Source organism: Manis javanica, chromosome 2, assembly GCF_040802235.1.
Source record: "Manis javanica isolate MJ-LG chromosome 2, MJ_LKY, whole genome shotgun sequence".
Taxonomy (NCBI): Eukaryota; Metazoa; Chordata; class Mammalia; order Pholidota; family Manidae; genus Manis; species Manis javanica.
This window is the reverse complement of record NC_133157.1, coordinates 105035777-105062711: the sequence shown is the minus strand read 5'-3', so window position 1 is coordinate 105062711 and position 26935 is coordinate 105035777. Positions and strand designations below refer to the sequence as shown.

Sequence of the window (26935 nt, the reverse complement as noted above, 5' to 3'; positions counted from 1 at the left end):
GAAGGCGAAGGGAACCCAACACTGCTCAAGCACTGGCCTAAATTTGCCTGTCTGGGCCCTGCACATGCGCTCTTCACACCCTTGGCCTCTGAGTGCCCTGCGCCGTGACGTCATCTGGGCGGGGCATCTGTTGCCTGCGGTTACTGAGCGCTAACTGCTGACGGGGTTCTAGGCTGCTGTGGTCCCTGGGTTGGCTTATTCAGCCCTAGTGCTGTGTGGCGAGTGGAAGGCAGCAGGGGAGCTGAGGTTTCCTGAAGCCCGAGGCTTTCTTATGATGAGGAGGATTTTTGGATCCCGGGGTCTGAAGTGTTGGTCCCCTTTGAGCCCCTTCAGAAACCTGTGTGGGGTCCATCCCACTGATGTGGAGGACGACTGCTGGACAGTCAACTTCCAGGCCCAGTACCACATCCAAAGCAAAGATGTCAGAAAGATGCACAGGGCTGCCAGTAAGGGCAAAGTAGCCAGAGTGCAGCACATTCTATTTATGGGGGAAAATGGCTTGAATGAAACGGACAAGAAGGAGGGCCAGGAGGCCAGGCGCGCCTGGGAGGAGGAGGTGGGCAGACCCGGGAAAGCGCTCACTTTCCGGGCTCACCTGGGGAGCCGAGCCTCCTAGCGCCAAGGCCCCCTCAGGACCTGGGTCCCGGAAGCCTGACAAGGGGTCCGGCGCCCGTGCCCACGTTATGAGCCGCAGAGCCAAAAAGTGTACCGGTTTCGGACCCACTCATAATGACTCACAGTTTTGCAGTGATTAAACTAAACAGCACTAATAGAGTATAGACAGCATTTTATTTTTAATGTACACATTTTCATACCATAATATTAGATACTACAGAAAAGTGCATAATGGTATAAAAGTGCCTAACAAAAATACTGCATAAAAGTGCATAATACATAATGAGAAAAATGAAAAAAATTTCAATTGATCAACTTGTAAAAATTCTTTGGGTAAAATACAATATCCACTTTATATTGGTGTACACCTATGTATAGATGTGTTATTTAATGATGGACCTGAGAAAGGAATTTTGAAATGGGAAAAATCTTTCTATTAAATAGGAAGATTCATTTTCTCAAAATGTGTGCTCTTCTGATATTTTAATTTCACATAAGCCAAATAAAAAAATAGTCATGGTTTTAAAATTTGGGGGTTCATATGCTGCCCCTCTTTTATTGCTGTGATGAAATTTAGAAAAGTCTTGCATATTAAAGATTTGTCCTTCTAGATATAAAAATGTGCTATAAATTTTCACAGTGTTGAGTTACTAACAGCTGAAAAGACAGGTAAATGAATGGAACAGAATGGAAAGTGACCAAATCCCCACATATATATATGAGTCAGAACTCGATTCTGATAACATTTCATATCAGTAGGAAGAGGTGAATCATTTATAAATGGTGGAGAAATACCTGCTAATTATGTGGAGAATACTACCTAGATTTTTATCCCACAAAAAAGAAGTTCCAGATGGAATCTGCAGTACCAGTGTATTTTTCTTTTTCTTTTTAAAAAAATCTGAGTTCTACAATGGACATATATAAAAATTATAGTGGAAGTTTATTATTAATGAAGTAATTCTGGGAGAGTACAAAAGTATGACTCTCACACAGATAAAAACTACTTTTAAAAAATGTTTTTGAGGATTGGTATCTTCTGATAACTTTAAGCCTGTTCAGAAATAAAGAGTCTTTTTATCTGTGCCTGTAGATTTTAGGATGTATATGTTTAATTATATACATGTTTTTTATTATATGTAGCTTTATTACATTTATGTAAACAACTATAGACCAATTATTTTAGTTGCATCCTTGTGAAAATAAAAAATAGTAAATACAGAGGATGACTGTTGCTATTGCAAAAGTCTAGAAAATTTTAGTTGTGTCCTTATGAAAATAAAAATCAAAAATAGCAAATATTACTATTGCAAAAGTATTGCCTTTATAAAAGTTTTCTTTAAGAATACTGACCTCTCCAATAGCAGACAAATTCTACTCTGGATTCTTTCATTCTTAAAAACTTCATGTTTCCCAGTATGACCAAGATGAAAAATTTTAAATTGAAGTGTTAGGATCTAATCTCAACTGAAGCTTTTCCTCCTCTCTTTCAAACAAAAGCACTTCTGATCGTGCACAATTGTAAAAGATAACCGTTAGCGGCCTTCTTGAATATTTATAATAGTATTCAGTCCTAAATTGATCATTGGAAATACCTAATTCATACAACCTGTAAATCTAAATATTGAATAAAACCAGCTATACTTATCACTTGACTCCTGAGTTTCCTTTGGCTTAAAGTTTCATGAAAATCAAAATAATAATTTTTTTTAAATTTCTGCTTCTGTTTTGATGTTTCAGAGCAGAACCATTATCCCGTAATGCTTTTAAGAACTAAAATTTATTTAAATACAAGCATGTGAACTGCAGTAGGTCTATTGTGTATACTATCATTTCATATGACATAATTCACAGTGGATTGATGCTGTACTACTTTATGCACCAATAAGAAATTTTTAAAACCTGCCAATTTTAGTTGTCGGACATTATGATTTACAGTTGCAGTCCAGTGTGAGATGTTAAAATGTGAGAATATGAGAATCTTAAAATTGTTAAAATACAGTGTTCTCTCTAATTCTTAAAACATTTGCAAAATAGGCATAATTACATCATTTTACTAAACTGAATTCTCTTTGTAAAGGAGCAGTAATAGTAATAATTAATAACAATAGTGTAACAGTTGGTGACCTGCTGTTTGTGCTAGGAACTGTTCTAAAACACTTAGCATAGATTCTTATTTAAGCAGAACAGTAGTATCCCATGAGATAACTTATTTTATCCCCATTATGTTGATGAGGAAATTGAGGCACCGAAAGGCCAAGTGATCACTAAAGTGTAGAATTCAAACCTAAGGTGAGCTGAATCCCAAGGTCATGCTCATTCTAGCAAATAGACTGCACTTTCATTAATGTTGTGAGCAATAAGGCTGATAAATATTGTACCTTCTCCAGAAAAAGTAAATTTTTGTTTTGAAGACTTATGAATAATGTGCTCTTTAATGTTTACAATTACATGAATAATTGTATGTTTTGAGAAGAGTGCATTGTAATTTCCTAACAAGTCCTCTCACGTTCCTAGGACTGCTCTGCATTTGGCCTGCGCCAACGGCCATGCAGAAGTGGTAACTGTCCTGGTCGAGAGGAAATATGAGCTTAACCTCTGTGACAACCTAAAGAGGACACCCCCGATTAACGTATGTAGGAGCTGTGGATGCCAGCCCGAGATGGATTTGATGTAATAGCTGAGAACAGAAATGAATTTATCTCATTTAAATATGACACACTGGTGAAACCTATAGAGTGTCTATTTTGAAATCCTAGAATTTATCGTGTGTTTCTTGGTGTGATACCTACAGGCTGTGCAATGCCAGCAGGAGGACTGCGCACGTATTCTTTTAGACCATGGTGCCGATCCAAATGTGAGTGACATCTATGGCAACACGGCTTGACACTACGCAGCTTGTGGTGAGTGTGTAACAACAGTGGCACAGCTCCTTTCATACAACGGAGGCATCGAGGCGAGGAACAAGGCATGCATCCACCAACTTTATCTACAAATATTTGAATAACATGTTTTTAATTTCTTTAGTAGCCATAGATGTATAAAATTCTTTTATATATACATCTATATGTGTGTGTATGCGTAGACATATTGAATACTCACATCGGGCCCTGTCACCATGGAAAAACCTCCAAAGCCAAGTCAGGGAGGGCTAGAGAGAGGTTGCCCACACAGAGGGCAAAACAGTCTCCTGGCTCCCTTCCCCCAGGAGGAGGACCTTCCCTTGAGTGCCTGGGAGGGGTTGGTAGGCTCAGAGCCCACAAAGGACTGAAGGCTGAGGCGGTGTGAGGTGATGGTGGAGGCCAGCTGCTCTGCAGGACTTAGGAAATGGGTGCTACTGGGGATGGGTGGGAGGAGAGGTGGAGAACTGGTATCGGGACAGAGGAGCTGGGTGAGTGCATGTGGGATGTGGAAGTGGTAGACCACAGGCCCTGGGCACTCTAGGACCCCAGGCCTCTGAAGATCTGGGTGAGGGCTTTGGGTCATGTCTTGACATCAGCAGGGCCATTCCCTTGTGCTGGCAGCCACTCTGCCAGCCATGTACCACCTTACGGTTTCTCACATCAGAGAGTAGCTCCTGCTCAGCCTCGTGCAGCTCCTCGCCGGCTTATAGCTATACATAGGGAGCAGGTGATGGTGAAGCTGGTCTGCCTGGTTTTTCTTCTGGGTGTACATTACCTCCCATGCTGCAGCTCCGATAGGTTAATAGAGTTAGGGTCAATTTTATGTATTTAGAAAATCAAGCATTTCCTGACTGAACATACTTTGAAATAACTAAGATTCCACTTAAAACAATGGCTCTTCTAAGGAAGCATTAGAGAACAGCTTTATTGCATGCATTTATGGCAAATGTGTGTGAAAACACTGAATTTGTTAAAGTAAACCTTTTCTTTCAAATATTTTTTCCCCACCCAAGCTTTTTTCTAATTAGTGAAAAGCAACACAGGAAACCAAGTTTGCCTTGGAAACAGGCTTTATCTAAAACACAAACAAAACAAATACATTTTATAATATGAAATTCGGGCTGCTGTTGACAAGCTCCTATTTTATTAAAAAAGCGACATATAAAAGTGATTCCTCTTTCATTGGCTAAAGGCTTAAGAGGGAAAAAGGAAGGGGAAAAGGAGAGAACAATCAGAAATATGCAGGCCAATTTGGAATTTTGGCACATGAGGGGAAATAACAAGAGGAGGTATTTTTTTCCTTCCTTGTTTTTCTCTGTTTAGGCAAGATGTCTTCAGCCTTGGGGGAAAATAATTATTAGTTTGGGAAAGAGGATGAATGAGTTGTAAACTTGCTTAGAGATCGACATTAGGAGGACACTGAGGAACCAGACTGGCAGGGAACAGGTGGTGAAGTGGGAAACAAGGGAAGAAGATGTAATGAATTGATACATCCTGTTCTCACAGAAATAGCCACGTAGATGAGAGCCTGAACTCTGCTTTCCAATCAAGAACATCTTGATGGGAAGGGAGGAGTTTATGAATAATGAAATCAAGTTACATTTTGGGTTTCCTTACAAGTCCCTGTTCTGATCCCACCCAGGAAAATTAAATGCAGTTTTGCTAAGTGACTCATCTCTTGGGCTTTCCTTTCTTTGGCAAAATCCTCAAGTGATAGCAGGAATTGATCACATATGTGAGACATGAGACCGACGTGGTTGTCCAGTGTGCCAGCACTCAGCTGGCATTGTGCTGGTGAATCGAATTGCCTGGGAAACTAAAAAATCTTAAAAACCTAGGCTGTCCCCTGAAGATTTTGACTAAGTCCAGTAAGGCCTGGATATGTATATTTAGAAATATTTCCTTGAGGTACTGATACGACTCTTGCTTAAGAGCTACTGAATGGATAAGTGTAATATATAAATTTGCAGATCTCACAAACTTAAGAAATCTCTAGAAGAGTTGGAGTTTGACAGGTTGCTACTTCCTTCAGCTCTCTCCTTTCCAACAATGTTAGCTCGACTTCCATCTGGCCCTACCTCTGTGACTGAGAACTTAAAACAAAGAATATTATTGGCAATATCTGTTGGCTTAAAGAAAAACACGTCTTTCCTTCCAGCCATCAGTCATTTCCTGGCACTCAGAGAGTCTTTAGTAATTTGCTTCTGGATAGTCTTTTAATAAGTAGAGACTGACGCTTGAAGGATTTTGCATCTTTTAGTATCATTCAAGTCATTAGGCCAACAAATTGGTTATCACCAGCAGGGTTTTCTGATTGCAGTAGTAGTAAATCATGGACCTTCTGTTTAGCTGAAGCCTTGAGATAGACTGTCTCAATATGTCTGTTAAATTCATAGTGCTCTGGCATAATTAGAATTGCAATTTTAAACATCGAAATCCATGTAGTTAGTGACAGTAGAGATTGAAATTGTTTTAATAGTTTAGTTTCAGTTGTCCTATGAACTAGTTATCCATTTGATTAACAATCTAGAAGAATTAAATGCAAATAGATTGTAGCTTTCATAAGCATTGGAAAAATTCTTTGATGCGGTATTGTGAATCATTTTTGTTTTTCATAAAATGTACATCACAGTGGTTCAGCAGTCCCCCTCCTCCTCCCTCCACTGCCCGTTCCCAGTCCCCTCCCCCTAGGTAACGGCTAGTCACTTCTCAGAGTCTGTGAGTCTAATGCTGTTTTTTTGTTTAATTTTTTAAAATTTTGGTCTCATTAATATACAATTACATGAGCAACACTGTGGTTACTAGATTCCCCCCATTATCAAGTCCCCACCACATACCCCATTACAGTCACTGTCCATTAGCATAGTAAGATGCTGTGGAGTCACTACATCTCTGTGCTATACTGCCTTCCCTGTGCCCCCCTACATTATGTGTGCTAATCGTAATGCCCCTTATTCCCCTTATCCCTCCCTTCCCCCCCACCCTCTGCAGTCCCTTCCCCTTTAGTAACTGTTAGTCCATATTTGAGTTCTGTGAGCCTGCTGCTGTTTTGTTCTTTTTGTTTTGCTTTGTTTTTATATCCCACAAATAAGTGAAATCATATGGTAGTTGTCTTTTTCCACCTGGCTTATTTCACGGAACATAATACCATCAAGATGCATCCATGTTATTGCAAATGGCAGGATTTTCTTTTTAGGGCAAAATAATATTCCATTGTGTATATATGTACCATATCTTTATCCAGTCATCTGCTGATGAATGCTTAGGTTGCTTCCATATCTTGGCTATTGCAAATGGTGTGGCAATAAACATAGGGGTGCATATACATTTTTGAATCAGGGATTTTGTTTTCTTCAGGTCAATTCCTAGGAGTGGAATTACTGGGTCAAATGGTATTTCTATTTTTAGTTTTTTGTGGAGCGTCCACAGTGCTTTCCACAGTGGTTGTACCAATTTGGAGTCCCACCAACAGTATAGGAGGGTTCCTATTTCTGGGTATTATGAATCTTAATAGTAATTTTTACTACATGTTGGGGCCTAATTTTTTGGTAAACCATATGATACTAAAGAAAGGGAAGATTTTTGCATGCACATATTTGCTTATATATAACCACTGGGAAATGTAACAAATATAAAAATACAATTGGGTTTTGACTAACTGTGGCCCCTGAATACATTTAGTTTGCCTGCATAAATTGAGTCAATATTTAAAGTGTAGGAGACTCATGCAGAAATCTGGGCTTCAGGCTTCTCCTAAAGAGTCGTATCTGGAATGTGGATCCCTTCCTACTGTGAGGTGTGCTGTGCAGATGGCTCCCCCTTTGCCTGTTCTCCTGTCCCCACCTGGGCGCTTTACTTCCTTGAGTCACCTACTTTGCCCTTGTAAGCTCTGGAGGTTACAATTTGAGGTGACACTATTTTACAGAATATTTTGATGAAAATTTCAAGATTTTCAAGATGGTCTGTATTTACAACATCGAGTTCACATTTTATATTAATCTCAGGAACAGGAATGAATTTTTAAGTTAGAATTTATAAGTGGTTGTTTTATTTTATTTTATTTTTTACTTTTTATTCATTTTACTATCATTAATCTACAATTACATGAAGAACATTATGCTTACTAGACTCCCCCCTTCACTGAGTCCCTCCCCACAAACCCCATTACAGTCATTGTCCATCAGTGTACTAAGATGCTGTAGACTCACTACTTGTCTTCTCTGTGTTGCACATCCCTCCCTATGCCCCTCCCCCACATTATACATGCTAATCATAAGGCCCACTTTCTTTTTCCCTGCCCTTATCCCTCCCTTCACACCCCTCCTGTCCAGGCCCTTTCCCTTTGGTAACCGTTAGTCCATTCTTGGGTTCTGTGATTCTGCTGCTGTTTTGTTCCTTTAGTTTTACATTGTTCTTATACTCCACATATGAGTGAAATCATTTGGTACTTGTCTTTCTCCTCCTGGCTTATTTCACTGAGCATAATACCCTCTAGCTCCATCCATGTTGTTGCAAATGGTAGGATTTGTTTACTTCTTATGGGTGAATAATATTCCATTGTGTATATGTACCACATCTTCTTTATCCATTCATTTATTGATGGACACTTAGGTTGCTTCCATTTCTTGGCTATTGTAAATAATGCTGCGATAAACATAGGGGAGCATCTGTCTTTTTCAAACTGGGCTGCTGCATTCATAGGCTAAATTCCTAGAAGTGGAATTCCTGGGTCAAATGGTATTTCTATTTTGAGATTTCTGAGGAACCTCCATACTGTTTTCCATAGTGGTTGAAATAATTTGCACTCCCACCAGCAGTGTAGGAGGGTTCCCCTTTCTCCGCAACCTTGCCAACATTTGTTGTTTGTCTTTTGGATGGTAGCCATCCTTACTGGTGTGAGGTGATATCTCATTGTGGTTTTAATTTGCATTTGTCTGATAACTAGCGATGTGGAGCATTTTTTCATGTGTCTGATGGCCATCTGAATTTCGTCTTTGGAGAACTGTCTGTTCAGCTCCTCTGCCCATTTTTTAATTGGATTGTTCACTTTTTGTTTGTTGAGGTGCGTGAGCTCTTTGTATATTTTGGATGTCAACCCTTTATTGGATCTGTCATTTATGAATATATTCTCCCATACTGTAGGATGCCTTTTTGTTCTATTGATGGTGTCCTTTGCTGTACAGAAGCTTTTCAGCTTGATATAGTCCCAATTGTTCATTTTTGCTTTTGTTTCCCTTGCCCGGGGAGATATGTTCATGAAGAAGTCGCTCATGTTTATGTCCAAGAGATTTTTGCCTATGTTTTTTTCCAAGAGTTTTATGGTTTCATGACTTACATTCAGGTCTTTGATCCATTTCGAATTTACTTTTGTGTATGGGGTTATACAATGGTCCAGTTTCATTCTCTTACATGTAGCTGTCCACTTTTGCCAGCACCATCTGTTGAAGAGAGTATCATTTCCTCATTGTATGTCCATGACTCCTTTATCATATATTAATTGACCATATATGTTAGGGTTAATATCTGGGTTCTCTGTTCTGTTCCACTGGTCTGTGGCTCTGTTGTTGTGCCAGTACCAAACTGTCTTGATTACTGTGGCTTTGTAATGGAGCCTGAAGTTGGGGAGTGAGATCCCCCCCACTTTATTCTTCCTTCTCAGGATTGCTTTGGCTATTTGGGGTCTTTGGTGTTTCCATTTGAATTTTTGAATTATTTGTTCTAGTTCGTTGAAGAATGTTGTTGGTAATTTGATAGGGATTGCATCAAATCTGTATATAGCTTTGAGCAGGATGGCCATTTTGATGATATTAATTCTTCCCAGCCAAGAGCATGGGATGAGTTTCCATTTGTTAGTGTCCTCTTTAATTTCTCTTAAGAGTGTCTTATAGTTTCAGGGTATAGGTCTTTCATTTCCTTGGTAAGGTTTATTCCTAAGTATTTTATTCTTTTTGATGCAATTGTGAATGGAATTGTTTTTCTGATTTCTCTTTCTATTAGTTCATTGTTAGTGTATAGGAAAGCCACAGATTTCTGTGTGCTAATTTTGTATCCTGAAACTTTGCTGTATTCTAGTATCAGTTCTAGTAGTTTTGGAGTGGAGTCTTTAGGGTTTTTTATGTACAATATCATGTCATCTGCAAATAGTGACAGTTTAACTTCTTCTTTACCAATTTGGATTCTGTGTATTTCTTTGTTTTGTCTAATTGCCACGGCTAGGACCTCCAGTACTATGTTGAATAACAGTGGGGAGAGTGGGCATCCCTGTCTTGTTCCCGATCTTAGAGGAAGAGCCTTCAGCTTTTCACTGTTCAGTATGATGTTGGCTGTGGGTTTATCATATATGGCCTTTATTATGTTGAGGTACCTGCCCTCTATACCCATTTTGTTGAGAGTTTTTATCATGAATGAATGTTGAATTTTGTAGAATGCTTTTTCAGCATCTATGGAGATGGTCATGTGGTTTTTGTCCTTCTTTTTGTTTATCTGGTGGATGATGTTGATGGATTTTCGAATGTTGTACCATCCTTGCCTCCCTGGGATGAATCCCACTTGGTCATGGTGTATGATCCTTTTGATGTGTTTTTGAATTTGGTTTGCTAATATTTTGTTGAGTATTTTTGCATCTACGTTCATCAGGGATATTGGTCTGTAATTTTCTTTTTTGGTGGGGTATTTGCCTGGTTTTAGTATTAGGGTGATGTTGGCTTCATAGAATGAGTTTGGGATTATTCCCGTATAAGCGGTTTTTAAAGTAACTTTTTACATGTACCTATAGGTAATCCTATTCCCACTGGAATGTCTATAAGCCTGATGAGGTTGGTTGTGCTTACAGTCGGGTTATGTATAGTGCAGACAGTATTATATCTTTCTCCTCAGCATTGTTCCTTAAAAACACCAGTGATTTTGTAACTGCTCTTATGCTACCAATAATCCATATAGATCAGTATTAGAAGTTTTATTTATAAGCCATTTTTATTTCTGATTCATATTTTTCCTGGAATATAATTTTAAGTAGCAATTAAAATGGAAACCAGAAAACTTTTTTTTTTTTAAAATAGGGTCCCTGGTTATCATTACAAGTGAGGTTAAAATTTCATATCGAGCTTACCAACAGTGAAGATAAAACAAAACTATCTGCTTACAATAGGACAAAACCCACGGACCATTTAGTAATAAGCAACCAAGTGTCATTTGAAGCCTGTCTCTTTTAATTCGGAGCTGATTTCCTAGTGACCCATTTGAAGCAGTAGTGCCTGACGTTGACATCTGGGAACCTGACACCATTGGTAGAAGAGAATCAAGCAATTTTGTACACATGGGGAAAACTTTTGTTTTTACTGGAAAGCTGTCAAAACTGTATCCCTTAAACACTAATACCTCAAATGTTAATGTTTGCAACAAAGAAGTATTGGGCAGATAGGGAGTAAGCAAAGTTAACCAGATTTCTTTAGTACTGGACATATAAAGTACAGTTTAAAAATATTTCTCAAATATAGATCGTGGAATATTTTCACTAGGGCAGAGTCATTAACTTTTGGTAAAGTACATATTCTTTGGAATATTTACTGTAAGAAACACTACCCTAGAGAGAAACACTTAGGTTATTAACTCAGTATAAATAGTTAAAACACTTCCTACTACATTTTAAAGCTTGGAGGTATAGAGAGATTAAGAAATAGCCCCTGCTCTCAAGAAACTCTTGGTTTAGATGGGAAGCAGTAAGGTAAGTACAGCGCACCATTGGTCAGTACTGTAATGGAAGCAAAGACTTCTTGGAAGACTTCAGCGTTTGAAGTGAGTTTTGGAGAATAACTTTGCAGGTAATTATGTTGAAGAGGTGTAGAGGACGGGCATTTCCAGAGAAAGAGCAGCAGGTGAAAACTCTAAGGGCTGAGAAGGAAGGGGCCACTTTTTATGTTCCTTCTATATTATGTGTTTAATGGCTGAGGATCTTTCACAAGTTTTTGATTCAGTTTAGAAATATGTAATTTTATAAATTATAAATCGTTTTTGTTCTTTTACAGCAAGGCCTCACACCACTTTTGCTTGCTGTAAGTGAAACAAATTATCAGATGGTGAAGTATTTTCTAATGGAAGGAGCAAACGTACATGCTGTTGATTGTTGTAAAAGGTACGGTATTGTTTTTTTAAACCTTACATTGTTCTAACATGGTGAGAAACACATCAGAGGATTAAATTAAGAGGAGGATTAATTGATAATTATGTAGTGAAAAATATCAACACATCATTAGTTCATAGAAAAGCCATGATTCTGACTAGGCAGCAGTCTATACAGCAGAGTTGTAGAATATTGGCTGATGAGGTTTGCAATCTGATTTTTTTGCTCATATGAGTTTTAGATTAGCTAAAGGGTGGGTTTCATATTGGTTTTATAAAGTACAGACTCTTTAAGACACAATTTTGAACTTCTTAACCCCTTTCTAGTATTTTTTGACCTCTACTTTACATATGTTTTTCCCTAAAAGATGCTTGTTAAGCATAAAGAAGAAGTGATTTTTGTCTTTTGGATGTGTCTTTGCTTTAAGTTTCTTTCTTTAAAGGATACTGATGTTATTAGGTTATACCTGTGGCTGTTAATGACTAGGACCAGACACTGTGGGCTCATCAGTTTTTATCCTTTTTAATTTCTAGTATGTTTTGATGTTTTTATTTTTCATTGGTTTGGTAGAAGGAAGAAAGATAGCTTTAATTCAACAAACTTTCCATTTACTGAAGACTAGTCACAGGTGGGTGATAAAGAGAAAAGAGATGGGCTTTAGATTCTCACAAGACTGGGTGCAATGCCTAGCTTTCCTGCTTGCTAGGCGTGTGACCTTGGGAACATTACTTATCAGCACGAGTATGTTTCTTGATATGAAAAAGAGGATGACAATATATTCTTCAAGGGTGGTTGTCTATAAGTAAGATTATAGATATAGCATTTAATTTAGTGCCTAGCACATACTTAGCATTTTAACTGCAATTATGAATATTACCATTACTAATATTATTGTTACAAGCCTGCAAATAGCTTTAACGTATCCTGCCTCTGTCTTTTTGAAGTACAATATGTCAGACTAAGGAAGAAATGAGGAAATCTTCATTTAAATTCTTACCTACCTCAGATAAGTGACTCACCATAGTTTCTTGTCCACCAGAGTACTTTAAAGTAGCAACTTCTACTACCTAACAGCCAAGTGGGACAAAAGGCTTCCTTTTTGTTCCTTCCTTTTAGTCTTGGAGGTAATTTTCAAAGATGAACCCTTGAACATGTGAATGGTCAGTTCTGCACAGGCAAGATTTAACTCGAAAAGTGTATCAAGTTAGCTATTTAAGTAACTTAATTAAGGTTCCTAAGGGTGAAGTTATTTCTCTGCTATTTTAGAACAGCACTCATGCTTGCTGCAGAAAGGGGAGCATCAGATATAGCCAGGCTGCTTCTTCAGCAAGATATTGATCTCTTTGCTCAAGATATCTTTGGATGGACTGTAGAAACACATGCTCATCTTAGAGATTGTGATATGTAAGTATTTGCATTAAAATGCTAGCTACCAGTCAGCTGAGGTTTAAAATAATTTAACTGTTACACACTATGTAACAGGTGAGATTTCATAGTTTGATTCAGGCAGTTTTGGAATGGCAGTGAGTTAGTCTATGTCATTAGCCAGAAACCCAGCAATAAGCTAGACTAGCAGTAGGAGTGGTGCCCAGTTCTTTAACACAGGACTTTTTTTTTCATGGGATCATTAATATACAATGATTTTTTATTATGGTATAATTAATATACATAGGCAATATTGTGCTTACAAGATTCCCCCCAATATCAAGTCCCCACCCCATACCCCCATTACAGTCACTGTCCTTCAGCATAGTAATATGCTATTGAATCACTATTTGTCTTCTCTGTGCTATACTGCCTTCCCTGTGCCCCTCCCCACCACATTATGTGCACTAATCATAATGCCCCTGCCCTTTATCCCTCCCTTTCCCCCACCCTCCCCAGTACCTTTCCCTTTGGTAACTGTTAGTCCATTCTTGGGTTCTGTGAGTCTGCTGTTTTGTTCCTTCAGTTTTTGCTTTGTTGTTATACTCCACAGATAAGTGAAATCATTTGGTACTTGTCTTTCCCTATCTGGCTTATTTCACTGAGCATAATACCCTCTAACTCCATCCATGTTGTTGCAAATGGTAGGATTTGTTTTCTTCTTATGGCTGAATAATATTCTATTGTGTATATGTGCCACATCTTCTTTATTCATTCATCTACTGATGGACACTTAGGTCGCTTCCATATCTTGGCTATTGTCAATAGTGCTGTGATAAACAATGGGGGGGGGGGTGCATATGTCTTTTTGAATTTGGGATCCTGCATTCTTAGGGTAAATTCCTAGGAGTGGAATTCCTGGGTCAGATGGTATTTCTATTTTTAGTTTTTTGAGGAACCTCCATACTGCTTTCCACAATGTTTGGACTAATTTGCATTCCCACCAGCAGTGTAGTAGGGTTCCTCTTTCTCCACATCCTTGCCAGCATTTGTTGTTGTTTGTCTTTTGGATGTTGGCCATCCTAACTGGTGTGAGGTGATATCTCATTGTGGTTTTAATTTGCATTTCTCTGATGCTTAATGATATCACAGGACTTTTAAGACAAAACATTATCTATTTAATTCCAGGTGTAACCACTAGGCATGGGGCATGAATAATGTCACATTTCTGATTTTTCTAATGTTACCTGGACATGTTCAGGATAGCAGAATGTCCTGGGCTTTTTCCCTGGGGACTATCACCTATACTCTCCCCCTTGAATTTTCAAGAACCTAAGGGTTTCTCTACGACCAAAGAGACAGTGCTCTTTCATTAAGTCACTTGGAGGGGGAAAAAAGGGCCATTCTACATTCTATTGTTTCCAGTGCTTGTACTGTTGCAGCATTGGTGCTGAAGTGGCTCTCCAGACAGTCCGGATTGACCTTTGCTCCCAGGGTGCCCTTGCCATTCTAGATTCCTGTCTTCATGGTGATCCACACTTAGCCTAGAAAAGCTACCCCTTTTCTCAGTTCACATATGTATGCCTGTATGCTCAGCCACTCTTCCAGAGCAGGAGTGCCCTGTTCTGGCAGCTGGGCCTGCTAGGTTCAGCCACATGTTTTTCCGTACACCCTCCCTCAAAAGCCTTATGGAGGGCCTGCATCCTAGCTGAGACCTTCACAATGAGTCTGTGAAGGATATTGTCTGTCTGCCTTGTTTGCAGATACTGGTTGGGACCATTAGCTGCAGATATGAGCAGAGAGGTTCAAATAAACCTGCAGGAAGAGATTAGACTTGCCTTTCTCCTAGGATGTTCTGTACCCACAGGGTGCCTAAGATCCTGTGGAGCAGCTTTCTTAGGTCATGAAACACCCCTTATCACCCTGCCCTGAATAGTGGACAACAGTTTGCTTGAGAAGCCATAATTAAGGTTGGCCCCATAAGTGGTCTGTTTTCCATGATAATGAAAATCTCCCAAGTAACTTGAGTGGATTTCAGGTTTCAAAATACTTTCAGATTCAGCCTCACAAGAAAGCCAGCCATTCAACAGGAATTGCTAAATCTCAAGAAGGTTATGTGGCATTAGGAGAGCTAAGCCCCATCCATGTCTCATCAGAATCCACATATAGAAGAGTAGGGGTCAGTCTTCCAAGACAACTGGAGATGACATGGAGATGAAGCATCATTCAAATAAAGGTCTGCTGGTTCAGAGTTTGAGTAGATGGAGGAGGAAGAATAGCAGTCGAAGCCAGGTTTTGACTACTAGTAGTTTTCTACCCTTGGTGTGATTAGCTACAATGACAGGGAACAATGCTGTCATCCAATTTAATGAGGTAATATCTTTATAAGTAACTTCATAATAACTGAGATGCCCCTAAATTCCCACAAAGAAAGAACAGCTAATAACCAAAAATAGTATTTTCTGAACATGGCAGCTAATTTGTTAGAAGGTGTGAAAACACACACTGGGTTTTATTTGGTATTCCAAAATAGTTTCAAGTTGAAGAACAAATCATTCCATTGCTCGAGTGTTTCTCTGAGCATTTTGGGGGTATAGTAGCTCATTAAACCCTCTCATCAACCTTGTAAAAGGAGGTGGAAAGATCCCTACTTTCTAGAGCAAGACTTTTACTTGAAGAGAAGCAGCTGATCCAGTAACAAATAGTTACTGGTTATAGAGCTAGGCCTTCTGAGTTCAAGACACATCCCTTATGGCAAGCTAACTCTGATTCACTTATTGAGCTACAATGCCCTCAGTTCATGACTGGTCCACCTTACTATCTCACTGTTTGTCTTTAATTATTTTCTTAATAAAAAGTTTGTAAAACTTACACATTTGGAGTATATGGGCTAATTAAGGTTCTGATATTAGCTCTGTTACTCAAAATACTCTTAAGAACTTAATAATTTGGTAAATGATTTTCATATCAGTATTAAAGTAGTAATATTATTTATAACCGTTTTTACACCTAGCATTTGCCAGCTAATTGATACATATAAAGTGGACAAGGGAATTCATTCTTCTCAAAATTATCAAAACTCTTCTCCAGGTAAGAGTTGAGATAGTTACTCTTGGTGGTCCTACCATAGATAAAGTAAGAATAAGGGAGTTTTGATGATGAAAGACCTTTGTGGTCAGGTATAAGTGTATGTACCTGAATGTCATATAAAATGTTGCAGCCTCAAAGGAGAGCATCATGTTGGTCAAAGTGAGAGAACTGGAAGAAAGATGAGAGCAAGGAACCTATAAATATGCTTTTATGATGAAAAGTCCACTAGAAAGCTTATGACTTTTAATGCATTTTCAGTTTTGGAGATGTGACAGTGAGGGACTTGATGCTTGCTGGATTCCAGAAGGTTAATAAGTTAAGGTAAAGGAAGGAATGGGGAAGCAGACTCAAAAGAGATTGGTTTCTCAAATTTTAATGAGTCACCTGGGACCTTGTTAAAAATGCACTTTCTGAGCAGCAGGTCTGAGATTCTTCTTTTCTAACAAGCTGACAGGTGATGCCAATGTTGCTGGTCCTCAGATCCATGTGCCCAGTACCAACTAGAGTGTAGACTTTCCCATAGCGAGATCTAGGAGCCATTGATTAGTTCAAGATATAACAGGATCAAGGAAAAGCATTTTTTTGCTTTGATTTCTGAGCATGTTTATAGCCAGGGGCAGCAAAGAGAGAAAGACATAGGAGTCGTAGATTCACACACTATGGCTAAATGAAGAGGAAAGAAGAAACAAAAGAATGTCGAAGAGGAAGAATCAAGACCGTAGATCTAGAGGTGGCTTCTGAAGAGGAAGGGGGATGGTGAAAGGAAGAGTCAGGAAAGAAAGGTGTTGGCTAGGAAATTTTGGAGTTGAGGGAACTTGAGAGAAACCACTTTAGACGGCCTCAATATGTTTGTGCTGGAACCAGAGATTAGATGATCGCTGCTCCTGAGATTACTGGGAGCAGGAGGGAGCGCTCGAATCAGGGTAAACTACAGCCACTCGTTTCTCCTTTTCATGACTACCAGGCATCAAAGATGGATGTTGCATTGGTTTCATTATTTACATGCAGTTAATTTGAATAGGGAAGTACTGGCTGTTTTTTAAGATAAGTTTTTTTGGTAAGATAGTTGCTTCACAGAAATTCTTTAAGAGCTAGCATGGTACACCAAGCGAAACTAATTTTCGACATGAGAAATGAGAGTTCATTCCCTAAATGCTAAAATTGTGATTTTCAGCAAATGTCACACTGATTTTGAAATATGAGATTTTTGATATCTAATAATGAATGCAGTGGCAATTAAATTTCCTTTTCAGTAACCATATTTCAGTATTTAAAGCTCATTATACATTTTACAATACCTCCTGGAAATGTTATTTATATACCTTCTTGCATGAGTGGATCAAGAAATTGAAAGATGCCTAAACTAGAGGATGTAAGAAATGTAGGCATATCAGTAGGCCACACGGGTATGAAGACAAAGAGTATTTTTTAAACTATTATTCCACAACCTGTATATCCAACGTGATCAATTCATAACACTGTTTCTGATGAGAAAGGCATTCCCCTGAACTGCCTTAACAACTGTGTACTTCCTGAATTACAGGACACATAGAAGAATTTGACAAATGCTTGTAGGGTAAGGGTAAATGATTCTGCTGTATCGCATTAAAGACATGTCAGTGCATTCTACCATTCAGCTTTCACATGTATCCCCTCAGGGTCATGATTTGTTCCTCTGACTGATGATCATTTTTCTTCCCATGTTCACATTCACATGTGTGTATTTTTCTGTTTGTTGTAGTCATCTGAAACACAAATTTTTGAAATCTTAAACTGCATGTTTTGTTAAACCTATATAGTTCTATGTTCTTCAGGATTTATAGTGGATTCATATTTCTGTCTTGTTGCTGTCCTAACCACTCAAAATAACAAAGCAGCAAAACTTAATGTAATAATTTTCAAAGCCAAGCATGGGATTCAGCTTAGCACTATATCTGCATGGGTATATAGTTGGCTTTATTGTTAATGTATCACTGATTACATATCCCTATCCCTTTTGCTTTTTAGATTCTCTTGTAAAGTATCACCTTGAGGTAAAACTTACATATTTTTATCTTGATTTATTAACCACAGATCATATGAAATCTAAGTTATTTATTATTCACCTTGTTTCAAAACCCATTCAGCCTGCCATGGAAGAAGAGTCTCTTGGTCATAGAACAATACAGGAGAAAGCAGTACAAACATCCCGAGCAGGTAAATTTTGCAATACACGTTTAACTCTGAAAAGCAGCAGTACACTAAAATATTTGAAATACAGTGTTCTTATTCCTTTTTTATCTAAGTTTAATTGAAGGGCTTTACATAAATAAAGCAGATGTTATTGTTGGTGCCCATGTTTGAAAAAAAAAGGCTTATAAACATTTAAAAAGGAGATTTTAAAAATAAAAGCTTTAACTCAGAAGTTTCTAATTTCGTGTTTTGATACCCTGATGTTTCCAGTTTGAAATCCCTGTATTTCTTAGGGAATTCCCAGAGTTTAATTCTTAGGCTCTGAGATTTTTGCAGTGTTTTAAAATGCTTATTTGAATTCTAACCTTCATGTACCTAGAGTAAAACTTCAGTTGCTTACATGTCAATTGTGTTTTAACTTTATCTCATCTTAACACTGATGATCTTAAGCCAACCAGATGTTCCGATTAGCAGACTGTGTGTGTGTGAAGTCTTTGATTACTAAAAATGGGCAAAGTAACTAATTATACCCTAATGAGTATTTTGTAGACTTTTAAAACAGTGATTTTGAAATGTTTTGGTCTTAGGATTCCTCTGTATCATTAAAAATTACAGAGAATTCCAAAGAATTCCGAAGCTGAAGATTTTCAAATACAAATGTACATGATCATGCATCATATTAGTCATTAGAGCTCTGATGTTATCACATACCATATCTCTGGAACATTACACTGTACATTTGTAAGTTAGCACAGGCATTGTCTCTAAAACCCCATTCCTGATTCTTTCTATCCATGGTCTTCTTTAAACCTTCTTTAAAGTACTTAGTGGAACTCGATAAATAACTATGAAGTAAATAAAGACTATACAAAGATGATTACGAGATTGTCCCCTATAGTTTTGGAGCAAAGGGGATAGACATGTAGATAAGTAATTTACAGCTCATATGGTAAAGATATACAAGAAAAATCTATAAAGCACTAAGGCAGTTCCAAAGAAAGAGATATGTATTTATGTTGGGAACGATAGCCATAGTAAGGGAGGACTTTACATAGCTGTCTGAGTCTTCCCCCCCACTGTTTTTTATTAAGTATTATTGATATACACTCTTCTTAAGGTTTCACGTGAAAAATATTATGGTTACTACATTCACCTATATTATCAAGTTCCCCTCATACCCCATTGAAGTCACTGTCCATCAGTGTAGTGAGATGCCATAGAGTCACTAGTCTTCTCTGTGCTACACTATCTTCCCTGTGAGCCTCCACACATCATGTCTACTAATCATAATAGTCCTCAATCCCCTTCTCCCTCCCTCCCCCACCCACCCTTTCCCACCCCTCCTGTTAGGTAACCACTAGTCCTTTCTTGGAGTCTATGAGTCTGCTGCTGTTTTGTTTCTTCAGTTTTACTTCATTGTTATACTCCACAAATGAGGGAAATCATTTGGTACTTGTCTTTCTCCACCTGGCTTATTTCACTGAGCATAATTCCCTCTAGCTCTTTCCATGTTGTTGCAGATGGTTGGATTTGTCTTCTTATGGCTGAATAGTATTCCATTGTGTATATGTACAACATCTTCTGTATTCATCTACTGATGGAGACTTAGGTTGCTTCTATATCTTGACTATTGTAAATAGTGCTGCAATAAATATAGGGGTTGATATGTCTTTTTGAATCTGAAAACTTTGGGTAAATTTCTAGGAGTGGGATTCCTGGGTCAAATGGTATTTTGATTTTTAGTTTTTTGAGGAACCTCCAGATTGCTTTCCACAATGGTTGAACTAATTTACATTCCCACCAGCAGTGTAGGAGGGTTCCCCTTTCTCTCCATCCTTGCCAGCATTTGTTCCTAGTCTTTTCAATGTTGGCCTTCCTAACTGGTGTGAGGTGATATCTCATTGTGGTTTTAATTTGCATCTTTTCATGTGCCTGTTGACCATATGAATTTCTTCTTTGGAGAAGTGTCTGTTCCGATCCTCCGTACATTTGTTAACAGGGTTATTTGCTTTTTGGGTGTTGAGGTGTGTGCGTTCTTTATGTTTTGGATGTTAACTCCTTGTTGGATATATCATTTACAAATAGATTCTCCCATACCTTAGGATGCCTTTTTGTTCTACTGATGGTGTCCTTTGTTGTACAGAAGGTTTTAAGTTTGATGTAGTCCCATTTGTTCATTTTTGCTTTTGTTTCCCTTGCCCAAGGAGATGTGTTCAGGAAAAAGTTGCTAATGTTTATATTCCAGAGAGTTTTGCCTATTTTTTTCAAAGAGTTTTATGGTTTCATGACTTACATTCAGGTCTTTGGTCCATTTCAAATTTACTTTTGTATATGGGGTTAGACAATAATCCAGTTCCATTCTCTTATGTAGATGTCCATTTTTGCCAACATCAGTTGTTGAAGAGGCTGTCATTTCTCCATTTTATATCCATGGCTCCTTTATTGTATATTAATTGACCATATATACTTGGGTTTATGTCTGGGCTCTCAATTCTGTTCCATTGACCTGTTGGTCTGTTCTTGTGCCAGTACCAAATTGTCTTGATTACTGTGGCTTTGTAGTAGAGCTTGAAGTCGGGGAGTGTAATCCCCCTAGCTTTATTCTTCCTTCTCAGGATTGCTTTAGCTATTGGGGTTCTTTTGTGGCTCTATTTTAGAACTGTTTGCTCTAGTTCATTGAAGAATGCCTTTGGTATTTTGATAGGGATTGCATTGATTGTAGATTGTAGATTTATTTAGATTAGTTGTAGATTTTTTTAGTCATGATGGCCATTTTGACAATATTAGTTCTTCCTCTCCATAAACAAGGGGTGTATTTCCATTTATTGAAATTTAATTTCTCTTGTAGTTTTCAGGGTATAGGTCTTTCACTTCCTTGGTTAGCTTTATTCCTAAGAATTTTATTCTTTTTGATGCAGTTGTGAATGGAATTGTTTTCTTGATTTCTCTTTCTGCTAGTTCATCATTAGTATATAGGAATGCAACAGATTTCTGTGTACTAATTTTGTATCTTGCAACTTTGCTGAATTCAGTTACTAGTTCTAGTAGTTCTGGAGTGAATTCTTTAGGGTTTTTTATGTAGAATATCGTGTCATCTACATAGTGGTCTGAATCCTAAGAGATGAAAATGAGGTTTTCAAATAGTAGAGTCAAACATTTTGCATAAGGGCATAAAACATAATAATTTTGGTTCCTGACTAATGTAGCTGAAGCTTAGCGTTGTTAAAATGGTACTATCCTGAGGTAGAAAATAGAGTATGTTGTGACTTTATATGTTTCTACTGTATTTTTAAAGTTTGTTTTGTTTCTCATTTTGTTTATTGATGTTGTATGAATGGATTTTTTAATGAGTCTTTGAGTTTATATGCTTTTAACCTGACAATTTCTAGTATTTCCCAAATATTTGTTGAAGTTGTAGACAGTTTAGAAGTATTTCCCAAATAACTAAATATTCAGCTAAAGATTAAGCTTAATTTAACTTGTTTCATTATGCTTCAGAAGATTGGAGATTGTTGAGAATTAGGCTTAGGGTTGATTAATGATTGTGCATTGAGTCCCCTATACAGAATTTTATTGTTGTTAACAACCATTTGATCAATAAATATGAGAGATGCCCTCTCAAAAAAAATATTAAGCTTAATTTAAACTCTGAATTGATAAAATGTTATTTTCTGTTTTTATTTAAGATTATGGCTTTTATTGACCCTTTCTATGTAGTTTATTTTTATCAAATATATCCATTTGTCAGCATAACAGGACCTAGAAATTACATCAGTGGAAGAAGAAAGTCCTGATGGAAGTGAATATAACCACCTGCAGGTATGTATAATTTTTATTTAATTTCTTGTTTTTTGCTATGCTTTAATATTGTAACATAGTTCAAATGAAATTACCTTTTGAACTTGCCTTTCAGAGTCAATAGATCATCACTCAGTAAGAAGTCTGTAAAATTTTACTACTTGCAGAAATGAGTGAGGAATGTAATAGAATATATCTCTATAGTCAGGTCTTCCTCATACGCTAAACTGTGAGGAAATGTGGATCAAAGTAGTCAAATTAGAGTCCAAAAATAATTTAATACTCATCACAAATGAGCTAAAGCAGAGGTTTGGTAATTCTTAGGAAAAAGAACTGTAGGCATTTTAATATGCTCAAATATATGCTGTTCTAAGGCTTACTGATCTAAGGGTAACTGCATAGGTTAGATTTCAGACCATAAAGTCAATTTTTAAGTGTAGTTTGCTTTATTATTCTTTTAGTTTATGCCTTCTGAGTTGTAATTTGAAGAAATGCCTTTCTAATTATGACATTCTTGAAAATTCTCATCTTTTTTTACTTTCTTGGACTTACTGTCTGCAGTTAAATTTTTGAACTGTTGGTAATTTATGCCTGTATAAAGTTTGATGTTTGGATCCATATTTTTTTTCATACACTGTCCAAAGAAGAAAATTGAACACAAGTATCTAAACAAACAAGACCAACTGAAGAAATACATCGGAAAGCAAGAGTACTCAGAAGAGAGATTATCCCAACTACAACGTGAAAATGAGTTGCTCCGACAGCAACTGGATGATTTTCAGAACAAAGCTGAAGATAATAAAAAGACACTATGTAACAACCTAAACCTGTTTGAGAAATCTGTAGAAGAACTTCAAACTGAATACACAAAGTGTTTTTTTGCTAATAAAAAATAAAGAATTACTCAATGATTGTAGTCATCTCAAATAAAGAATGAATCAAGGTGAAAATAAGGAAAGAGAACAAGAATAAGTATCTAGGAAAATAAAGATTTTTCAAACTTCCTGAAAGAAAATTCAAAGTAATGTTTGATTATGGAAAAATGTTGAGTCTAGTGGATATAAAAAGAATATAGACTATAAATCGGCTTAAAAGCATACTTTTTATCCAGCAAAAAACTTAGACCTGGCAGGTGCTTATTTTGAAGAAAGACATTTGTGTTGACTATGAAATTTTAAGAGGTTAAGTTATAAATTTTTACTGATAGTAATAATTTAGTCTTACACTGCTAAAATATTCATTTTAATTTTTGTGTCATCACATTTTAATACCCTGATGAAGTAGATAAGTGGAAATGCTCATACCTAAAATGAGCCTCTAGATTCAATTAAGTGGATCACCTTGAAAGTTATTCCGGATTTCCCAGATGAGATGAAGGGCAAATGCTGTATATGTCACAGTCCTTTTCCTTCAGTAGCTTTTATACATTTTTAGTTGGTATAATTTTATTTTGATTTATGTCAATTTGAATTAAATTTGGAAATATTTTAGTGTCAAATCATGTATTCTTATGATCTCTGTTTAAAGTCATCTACTTTCCAATACATCATAATTTGGGACAGATGTGCTGAGGTATAGCAAAACAACACTTGATTTAATTTTCCCAGTGCTATTTATAGTTTTCTTCAAACATTTTTACAAATAGTTTACTCACAATTATCATTTCAAGGAGAAATGTAGTTAAGGAGAGATTATAAGACCTAGGTCTGTACATAACAAACTTACTAGACGTAAGTGTGTCCAGTACAAAGAGAACTCTGTGATTGGAGCTCTTTTTCAGACTAATCGACAGTGGCAGAATTTGTGTATAGCAGGAATGGGGTGCATTATAGGAGCCAAGGTCAGGGAGGCAGGTAGAGAGGCCCAGTTACTTGGGGCCTGAGTCCCATTGGCATGACTTCACATTTATTCTCAGATGGGGATCTATTGGAAGGACTTGAGCAGAGGATTCAATATGTGAGGAACTCTGAAGTCAATTTAAGTTACTAGGAAAAAAAGAAACCTTTTCACAATGTAGAATTTACCACCCCAAGTCCCATTCACATGCCTATTTTTTTGTTTTGTTTTGTTTTGAGACTTCACTAGGTGGGAAAGGTCTGCAAATTCTTAGGGGGGAGTGGGTAGTGGGGCTGAATTCATTGTCTTAAGTACAGAATATTGATTAGCAACTCATTTTCACATTGTAGTTGGGATAATATCTCTTCTGAGTACTCCTGCTTTCCGATGTATTTCTTCAGAATGACAGGAGGATCACACCAAATTCAATAAACAGGAATGTGTATGCATGAGGAAAGGTGAATTGATGAATGTGGTGATATTTTTCAAAACATGTATGTTAGAGTGATGTATTATTAACATAGTTTAATAATGTGACTTACAAAAGCAGTAACAGAAATATCTTCAATATCTTATTAGGTAATTGTGAGACAACTCCAGCAACAACGGGATGACACCGTAATACAACAACCTAATTTAGAGGCTTTGCTAGAGGTTACCTCATATTGCTGTACTAATGTACAAGATAAGACTTGGTACTTAAGGAAGAAATTAAATAAATTCATAAGTCAAGTATGTATGAAATTTAACATATTAACATTTAATCTAGAGCTGATTAAATAATATGCAATGCTTTAGAATACTAATTTCTGTGGATTGCTTTTATATTTTCATTATAATAAATTTATTATAATTTTACTCTCTTTACAATGTACTTACTTCTTAAACTCTGACTTTAGTCCTGCTATTTATATTACATATTTTTTCTTACATTTACCCTCAGAAAAGCTGAGGATTATGCATCATTCCTCACATCAGTTGAGACTTTGTCTTTTTAGTAACCAAACATTGTTTTTTTTAATAGATCTCTCTTTTGCCATGATGGGGGGAGCCAAATAAAATCTGAGGATAATATTTAATGGAATGTTTCAGAAAACTGTCATTTTTCTCATCTTTACCATTGTGAATGGATATAGAATCTGTGTACATTTATTTCACAGATTTCAGGATAATCTGTACAAAAGGTCATTATATAAACCAGTTGAAATTAAATACTTCCATCATTTCCTTTCCCCTTTAGATGCCTTGTAAAAATGTAGATTCAGATTATGTACAGTATGTACCCCAAAATAGAGAATTAAGAAAATTATCTACATCCTGCCATTGGGCTTTTTTAAGTCTTATTGAGATATAATTCATACACCATAAAATTCACCCATTTAAAATGTCCAACTCAGTATCTCTGAGTAAATTCACAGATTTATGTAACTGTCCCTGAAATCAAGTAGAACATTTTCATCACCCCTAAGGGAAAGCCCCATCCCTTAGCCACCACCCCCACCTCCCATCTTCCCCAGTTGCAGGCAGCCACCAGTCCACATTCTATCTCCAAGGTTTGCCTACTCTGGATATGTCATACAAGTGGAACCACAATTTGTGGTCCTTTGTGACTAGCTCTTTCACTTAACATAAAGTGTTCAGGGTTCATCATGTTACAGCACATATCAGTACTTCATTTCTTTTGTCAACAATACTCCATGGTGTGGGGTAACCACTTACTCATAATTTGATGGACCTTTGGGTTGTGTCCACTTGTTGACTGTTAATAATGATGATATGAGCATTCATTTGCAAGTTACTGGGTGGACATAGGTTTTCTTTCCCTGCCACTCGATTTTATCTTGAGTTAACTGGGCTGATCTCACTGTCTCTTGACCTTTTCTCACGTGTCCTTTCTGTTTCTCAGTTTCTGATCCTCTTGCCTAATCCTGAATTACTCAAACATGCTCACACCTCCGTTCTCCTGAAGCTCTAACTGTTCTCATTGGCCTTTACCCTTATCGGCATTTATCATCTAGTCTGTGCAGAACAATTCATCTCCCTGCAGATACATTTTGGACATACACATTGTCTCTGTTTCCTCTACTTAAAGAAGTTGGTTTTATAGATTTCTGGAAGGATGGTATCATGTGTTTCTCCCTTTAAATATTTCAGTTTCTATCATTATTATTACAAAATTTATCTTTCAGAATGATTCTCACTAGATAATTTTATTTTTAAGACTGGTTCATATAAAACTAGTAAGAGGAAAGAAAGCTTGTCATTTAAAAACTGTACCATACTCTTAGATAATATTGTTTACTTTAGAATATCTTAAACAGATTGTTGTTCTTTGAATTGTCATATTATATGAGTACTAAAATAAAAATGATTCAAATTTATTTTTATAATGCAGATTTAATTAAATTGAGGTTCTAATAAATATATTAAACTTTAGGTCTTTATTTCACATTTAAAATTTCTCTCTGAATCATTGGCTCAAACCTAAGAAAAAATATGCTATAATTTTTCACATTATGGTTATTTAAAAATGTATTATTTTAACTTGCTTTAGGTAGAACCAGCACAAGAGAAGTTAGAGCATTTGAGAGAGAATGATGACGCTTCTTGTAGAAGGCAAATGGAACTCAGAATTAAAGATCTGGAATCTCAACTCTCCAAAAAAATTTCTCAAGAGGACTCTATTAAAACTAAATTGGAGAAATATAAACAATTCTACCTAGAAGAATGAAAGATTATCGCGTCATTGGCAAATTAACTAAACACGTATGTCAAAACAGAATCAGAGAAAATAAATTAAGCTCATTAGTTTGCCTCTAAAGCATTATTTCTGTTGAGCAAGATTTGTAAGATTAGTAGGAAGTGAAAGCTAAATGGATAGCATATTTTAGAAAATGATGTCTGTAAATGAACTTACCTTTAAAATGTTTGTCCAACACAGTTTGTATCTCTTTTCCCTTGGTTTTAAATGACTTTATTTTTCCCTTTTAATATTTTTTTTAGTTAACCTGATGTACCAGTCTTGAAGCTCAGTGTT

The 26935-nt window shown here is 36.9% G+C and overlaps 1 protein-coding gene and 1 long non-coding RNA gene across 2 annotated transcripts in view; one reads left to right on the top strand and one right to left on the bottom strand.

Moving 5' to 3' along the window:
- Nucleotides 1-13543: 13543 nt before the first annotated feature.
- LOC118974032 (uncharacterized) overlaps nt 13544-26935 on the bottom strand; it is a 53417-nt gene continuing 40025 nt past the window's right edge. Inside the window, exon 6 of the mRNA XM_073220170.1 lies at nt 13544-17837. Coding sequence (XP_073076271.1) covers nt 17733-17837 — 105 coding nt within the window. The 3' untranslated portion in view covers nt 13544-17732. The remainder of the gene's footprint in view (nt 17838-26935) is intronic.
- Nucleotides 17852-26755, top strand: LOC140847778 (uncharacterized). Its single transcript, XR_012127941.1, has 4 exons — nt 17852-18288; nt 22013-22083; nt 24478-24630; nt 26453-26755. It is a non-coding gene; the product is annotated as an uncharacterized lncRNA (long non-coding RNA).